The sequence below is a fragment of the Schistocerca nitens genome, chromosome 3 (genome assembly GCF_023898315.1).
Source record: "Schistocerca nitens isolate TAMUIC-IGC-003100 chromosome 3, iqSchNite1.1, whole genome shotgun sequence".
Taxonomy (NCBI): domain Eukaryota; kingdom Metazoa; phylum Arthropoda; class Insecta; order Orthoptera; family Acrididae; genus Schistocerca; species Schistocerca nitens.
Genome location: NC_064616.1, coordinates 69679820 through 69687500, shown reverse-complemented (window position 1 = coordinate 69687500; position 7681 = coordinate 69679820). Strand labels below are relative to the sequence as shown.

Sequence of the window (7681 nt, the reverse complement as noted above, 5' to 3'; positions counted from 1 at the left end):
AACTGATTTGAATTTTTTGTCACCCTACTAGTTTCTTCTTCTCGCTGTTCTCCTGTTGCAATGTTTCTCAGAGGAGAAGGTTCTGATGAAGTTAAAGAATTATTACTACCAATTCATACTACTATCAGCATCATTGTTTATCCTAGATATAATTACAGTCAGCTACTGCAGTTCATTACTTAGTATCTACTTCTAGTTGGCTTTGCAAACATTATTACTGGAAATTTACAGTACTGTGAGCTCTCTTTGAGGAAGAAAATTCTTCAGCCACATGGATTTGTAATAAAGTCTACCTTTGAGTATACAAGCAACTGGCTCTCCAGTATTTCCACACGTGAGAGTAACCTGTCTTCATCAATCAATGCTCTCCAGCTTCTGTCTGATGCTTGTCGCGTTGTCTCCATGAGCCTCTGCATAGTGGCAAGTTTGTTTTCAAGCAACTGTTCACGTTGCAAAGCATCCTGCAAATAAAAATAGAACAAAATATTGTGATATTTTCATCATTATGGTGTTCCAGGTGAATGAAGGTTTCCTTATCAATTCCACTAACTACAACTCAGATTCTTATGTCAATAGTATTTCTTAGTCACTGATACTTGTGCTACTGACTGAGAAAATGTGAGATCTCTAGTGCTCACTCTGTATTCACTTATGCTCAGTGTGTTGCAGGTTGCGTACTTTACAGCAAAGATTATGGAACTGGCTGAATGTTCAAATCATAGCAACAGCATCTGGATACCAGCAACTATGAGGCACGAAAGCTATATAAGTTTTAATAATACACTTGTAAGGGCTCACTATTAACCATTCAGGCTTCATTTAAAATGGAAGACCAATTTTATCAACCCTTTTTTCCCTAAAATTTCTCATATTCATTTTCTGCAACATGAAATGATAACCTCATGTTTTAGAATGAAGATAAAAGCCACAAAATTACCTTTGATGACAAATACAGACTCAAGTCATTACAGAGAGTGCTCTGAAGTTTATCTCTCTTGGCGTAATGGTTGGACGAGTGGAGTGCTAATCTGAATGCACAGAGTTTGAAGCTACAAGTTTCCATTCTTTTTATTGTCTGTACTAATTCACTAGAATGAAAAGACAGCACAATTTCGCGCCATAATTACACAAATTATGAAATTGTGTACGAGAGTAGAAATAGCTCGCCTTAGTGCATGTTGGCTTCATATTAATTCAAATATTTTTCTTCAAATAGCTTACGTTCCCTTATGTCAGAGAAAGTATCCAACCACAAAAGCAATTTTTGGAGTGTTATTCTGAAATGATAGAGCCAAAAATGAATTCACTGTAAGAAATATTACAAATTCATACAAGTATACCTAATAGTTTATACACACCCCTAAGCGTTATGGTAGTATACTACGATCAACAGTGAATGAGAAAGGAAACTGTGCATACTTTTACACCTATAAACAACCATTGAAGTTCTCGTGAATGGGCAGTTTTATGGTATTAGTAACATAATGTTAATTGCTCACTTCCTTGTCAGGAAATATTAACTGTACTACACGAAGTTTGTTATCGACTTCTACAACTAAATTATGCTCACAATTCAAACCTTTACAGAGGCATTTGAACTCCGATCTTCACATATTAAGTAATGAGGTAACTGCAATTAAAGAGTTTTGAGTATGGTATAGTTTGTTAAATGCAAACCAAACATCATGTTACAAGAATGAAAACATTAAAAATCATGATTCAGTGTCACTGGTCTAGTTGAGCAAAACTTTGTATTCCAATGCACCATTACATATCTGCAAATTTCTTCTGTCACATGTGCCACACCATTATTTCACTTTCCAATCCCATGATTAAAATGTTTGCACAGGATGCCAGGCACAGAGCAGTAGGGAAAGTTGGGAGGGGCCTTTGAACAATCACGGGACAGTAACTGCCAGTAACAAACATAACAAATAAACATAGAAAAATGAACACACCACTGGATTTCATTACTCATATCCTGGGTTGGACTCTATACTATTATTTAAACTAGTTGTCACTTGACAGGCAACGGGCTGCAGGGCTCCCGCCACCAATAAACCAATGGCAGCCGGCACTGTCAGCTGCCATTGCGTCGTCACTTCGTTCTGCTGAGCAGATTAAGGCATTGTGCCAGCCAGTCCTCAGCGAACAGTTATAGACATGTGGGTGAGAGATTTGAGTGACTTGTAGCTTCACGTGTTTATGATGTCTGATGAAAGCAGTCGCAACAGAGGGAGGCCGAGGCTGCACACTCCTCGGGGACCTCCAAAAAGTGGCGGATATGGCGTCGTTATACGCAGTCAGGCGCGTGCATACGTGTGGTCCTTAAGGGAGTATTTTGAGAGAGAGAGAGAGAGAGAGAGAGAGAGAGAGAGAGAGATGCAGGAAGGCCTCTCGTTCCTTTGGATAAGGTGGTGAAGCGAACTGCAGCTGCTCTACAAGTTAGCGAATGATCACGAATAAGAATCTGCAAGGAGAAATTCATGAAAGAAGACTCAAGTGAATCATCTAAATTGGAGACACCTGGGAAAAAGAGGCAACTAGAGAAGAGGGTCACAAAACTTGACTCTTTTCAGGAAGATGCCATTTGTCGTCAAATATACGCATTTTATCCGAGGAAGGAGTATCCAATACTCAAAAAACTACATGCTACGCTCACAGCGGCTGACCTGTTTCAGGGTAGTAAATCGTCTTTGTTACGAGTCATGAAAATGTTAGGATTCTGCTATAAATCCATCTCTGGCCGAAAGTTACAAATGGAATGCCAAGATATTGCAGCCTGGCAATGCCGCTTTCTTAGAGAATTAGTGGGGACAAATTTTGATGATATCGTTTGGCTTGATGAAACGTGGGTGAATGCAGGACACAGTTTAAAAAAAGGCTGGACAGACTGTACCATCAGCGGTAGTATGGCAGCTCCGATGGGCAGAGGAAAAAGGATAATTGTAGCACATACCGGAAATTCAAAAGGTTTCATTCCAAATTGTCTGCTGCTATTCAGTTCAAATAAGACCTCCAACTACCATGAAGAGATGAACCACAATACTTTTGTGAAATGGTTTGAAGACTGTGAGCTCCAGAACTTAACAAAAAAACTATCACTGTTATGGATAATGCTCCTTATCACTCAGTAATACAAGATAAAGCACCCACAAAGGCAACGAGGAAAAACGAAATTGTTAGCTGGTTACAGAAACATAAGGTACAGTACGACAGTAATTTGACAAGGGCAGAATTATTAGAACTTGTATTGCAACACAAGCCAAAGAACCCGATTTACATTGTGGATGAAGTAGCAAAAAAATACGGGCATAAAGCGCTCAGATTGCCTCCTTACCATTGCCATTTCAACGCAATAGAGCTCATTTGGGCTCAGGTTAAACGGCATAAATGGCAGAAAATACGAAATTCACATTAACGGAAGTGGAATGCCTTTTGAAAGAGGCAGTTGAAATTGTGACATCGGAAGACTGGCAGAAGGTAGTGCATCATGTGAAAGGAGTGATACAGGGCGCATGGAACAATGATGGTTTCTTACAACAAAGTGTCGAAGACTTGATTATATCTGTCAATACGAACAGCGACACGGATAGTTCCACTGACTCTGACTCTGAATTAAGCGGTGTTTTCGCACTGCCTGATTAGTGTGTAGCATACTTACTGCCATTAAATATTGTGTTTGTGAATTTATTTCAATTCATTCTTATTCTTGTTGTGAGACTAAGAAATACTGTTTGGCCAGCTCTCGTCATCTCCTTACGGTAAGTTAGACTGAATTTTAATTCTATTTCATTTTGTATTTACACCAAGATGTTATTCAATGTGTGTAATAGTTTTCAAGATTTGCAATCTAAAGAAGAAAACTTTTCCGGGCGCGAAAACTTCTCACACTTCAATAGTTAATGTAACAATGGGCCTAATTAAAATTAAGAAAAGATATTTGATATGCTTATAGATACCACCGAGACCAATACTGTACGTAAATTTCAAAATATTTACATAATATTTATAGGAGATAGACATTTTAAATGTCATACTTGTTTGGAGTTCAGTACTGATAGGATGGCTTAAAAATGCTGTTTTCAGAAATTTATGTACAGGAAACGTAATGCACAACAAAAACGTTTAAGGATTCTTTGCCGAATGCATTATTTTAGTAATGAATGGAAAAAAATATTTTGCTGTGACACCAATAGTTTCAGTAATGACGTGATAAGTTACAAGCTGTTTGCAAAACCGAGAATTCAAATGGTTTCAAACAAATTAACGTAACTCTTGTCCTAATTAAAATTAAGAATATATATTCGACAGATTGAGAGACATTGTAGAGATATACATCATATGTGGGTCTGAAATTTTTTACTTACTTTTTGTAGAAGATACAGGCTTTAAAACTATTTTCTATCGCTGGGGGTAGCGATGCGCTGAGGCGGCTGCCTCCAACCAGTGCTTGACGTGACAACGCCGCAACTTCCCAACGCAAACGTCAAGTGACAACTACTTTAAATCAGACTTTAATCATTTACCTCCAGTTAACTGTATTACACTTGTGGTGCTGATTGTGGACGGCTGACCATAACTAGTGTGTTGTCAAAGAGGTTTATGACTTACATCAGATGTAGCATATTGATCTGATATTTATTTACCTCTCATCATGCTGATGATGTTGAATCACATGGCCTGTCCTCCAATGTGAGCCTAGCTGCAGCTGCACAAGATTCAGGAAACATCTGCAGTATGCAGATAACATGACTTGCCATACATGTTCATCACATATCTGGCACATTTATGAGCTTTCAGGTATCCTGGATCTACACAACAGCAATTACGTGGCAGTAATATTTACTGCCAAAGGCTGAGCAAGTCACATCAATGATGGCTATGGGAGTGGAAGCTGCCTGTGGAATAAATATCCACCTGTGTGCTGGCTGGGACCTTAGAATGTTAGGGGTTCATTGCCAGACATGAGCACTGGACGTAATACATGCCTGTGTGTGTGTGCGCGCGCGCGCACGAGTGTATACCCGTCCTTTTTTCCGCCTAAGGTAAGTCTTTCCGCTCCCGGGATTGGAATGACTCCTTACCCTCTCCCTTAAAACGCACATCCTTTCGTCTTTCCCTCTCCTTCCCACTTTCCTGATGAGGCAACAGTTTGTTGCGAAAGCTTGAATTTTGTGTGTATGTTTGTGTTTGTTTGTGTGTCTGTCGACCTGCCAGCACTTTCATTTGGTAAGTCACATTATCTTTGTTTTTAGATATATATATATATGTGTGGATGGATATGTGTGTGTGTGCGCGCGAGTGTATACCCGTCCTTTTTTCCCCCTAAGGTAAGTCTTTCCGCTCCCGGGATTGGAATGACTCCTTACCCTTTCCCTTAAAACCCACATCCTTTCGTCTTTCCCTCTCCTTCCCTCTTTCCTGATGAGGCAACATTTTGTTGCGAAAGCTTGAATTTTGTGTGTATGTTTGTGTGTCTGTCGACCTGCCAGCACTTTCATTTGGTAAGTCACATAAGATTATGTGACTTACCATACGAAAGCGCTGGCAGGTCGATAGAAACACAAACAGACACATACATACACACAAAATTCAAGCTTTCGCAACAAACTGTTGCCTCATCAGGAAAGAGGGAAGGAGAGGGAAAGACGAAAGGAAGTGGGTTTTAAGGGAGAGAGTAAGGAGTCATTCCAATCCCGGGAGCAGAAAGACTTACCTTAGGGGGAAAAAAGGACGGGTACACACACACACACACACACACACACACACACACACACACACACACACATCCATCCACACATATGTCTGTGTGTGTGTGTGTGTGTGTGTGTGTGTGTGTGTGTGTGTGTGTGTGTGTGTGTGTGTGTGTGTGTGCCCGTCCTTTTTTCCCCCCCTAAGGTAAGTCTTTCCGCTCCCGGGATTGGAATGACTCCTTACTCTCTCCCTTAAAACCCACCTCCTTTCGTCTTTCCCTCTCCTTCCCTCTTTCCTGATGAGGCAACAGTTTGTTGCGAAAGCTTGAATTTTGTATGTATGTATGTGTCTGTTTGTGTTTCTATCGACCTGCCAGCGCTTTCGTATGGTAAGTCACATCATCTTTGTTTTTAAATATATTTTTCCCGCGTGGAATGTTTCCCTCTTATATATATATATATATATATATATATATATATATATATATATATATATACGATTCTTTTTACTTTTGTTTAGGAATTCAGTGTTAGGCACACACGTTACAATGGTTCATATTCTCAAAATTAGCATTTGAAAATTAGGCCAAACAACCTTTCACTGTGTTTTACAACCACCACCACCACTCACTGAGTACACAAAAAGATAACACAGACCCTGCACAAAAATTACCATGCCTTGGAATAGATTCAAACCAGTAATCTACATCTTACCATTTTAGTTCTATTTGCAACAGGAGGTCAGCCAAACATACTTTTTATTTACACATGTATGTCGTAAAGAAACTGGCCACAGACACATACCAGTTATAGAAGCTTACTGCTGGTATTTAACAACTTTAGAGTACAGCTATCAAGCATTTGATGAATTCAAGCAAGTTTCTTACAAAATAGTTCACAAAAATTTTTATTCAGGAATACACACAGGGACGAGCACAAACACAAGACAAAATCTTCAGTTTCACAAGCAGGATCTCTGAGAAAGCATCTTAATGTCCTGGCCCACTCAGACTCCACTAGCTGGAGAGCCACAATGGCTTAAGGGCAGACAAATCAGCAAGAATCTTTGAACAGGTCTTCCTCAGGCTGACACAGCTACTGTTCCTTTTGACGGAAATATGTTTAATTTCTCCCCACACACCAGTATAAGAACAGCAAGCAAAAATCACATTGTGGACAGTCAGATGCCATTGCTCACTGAGACCATTTAATACAAGAGTGTTGTCACTCTGATTGAAGAAGGCAGGTTAGAGATGCTGGCAGGAGGTATGATATGATATCTACTACTGCAAAAAGTTGTTGGAGGAATTATGCTGAAAGAGGCATTACCAACAGAGTTCCTGCCTCAGTCAGGAAGAGACTTGGTGCACACCAGAAGGACAGAGAGCTTGTGCGTAAGAGCCAACAGTTTATCTCGCTAAACACAAAGCAGTTACAGTGAGAGACCAACTTTCTTGGCTATAATGTCACAGCTCACTTAAGTCTGAGGGAAACTGGGCTCCACACACAACAAAGATCTGTTGTTAAACAGAAACTTAGAGAGGAAAATGTTTTATATCAGTTGGAATTTGTAGAGCTCTACCTGAAAGAGGTGTGGGAAAACAATTTTCACTGACTGGCAGGTGATGGTCAGAGAGTGATTTAATGGTCGCAAGCTACAAGACATTGTGAAGAATATGTAGCAACTACAACAAGAGGTTTTCTGCTGGAGTTTAATTTCTGTGAGAGAAGCAGAAGTGCTTAGATGAATGAGTTTTCCTATTAATTACCTTTTTAATTGAAATAACATTCTTTTAAAACATTCTTTTTAAATATTACACTTCTATATCATTTGCTCTCTGCCTACATACTTAAAAAGCAATAAATTTATGAGGATCTTCTGTGGAGACTATTTTTGTTATTTTAAATTCACCTCTTTCTTGTCCTCTACTGCTACTTCCTTCATCCTCCCAAAAACTTGTAAAAGATTTATTTCTGAAGTTTAT

The 7681-nt window shown here is 39.4% G+C and overlaps 1 protein-coding gene across 3 annotated transcripts in view; it reads right to left on the bottom strand.

The window, feature by feature from the left end:
• Positions 1–7681, bottom strand: part of LOC126248029 (sarcolemmal membrane-associated protein-like) — a 330102-nt gene that overhangs the window by 168940 nt on the left and 153481 nt on the right. For all 3 annotated transcript variants that reach the window (XR_007545401.1, XM_049948630.1, XM_049948631.1), the window contains exon 7: positions 294–461. Coding sequence is in view for 2 of the 3 variants with exons in the window: in XM_049948630.1 (XP_049804587.1) it covers positions 294–461 (168 nt within the window). In the remaining variant the exon portion in view is untranslated. The remainder of the gene's footprint in view (positions 1–293; positions 462–7681) is intronic.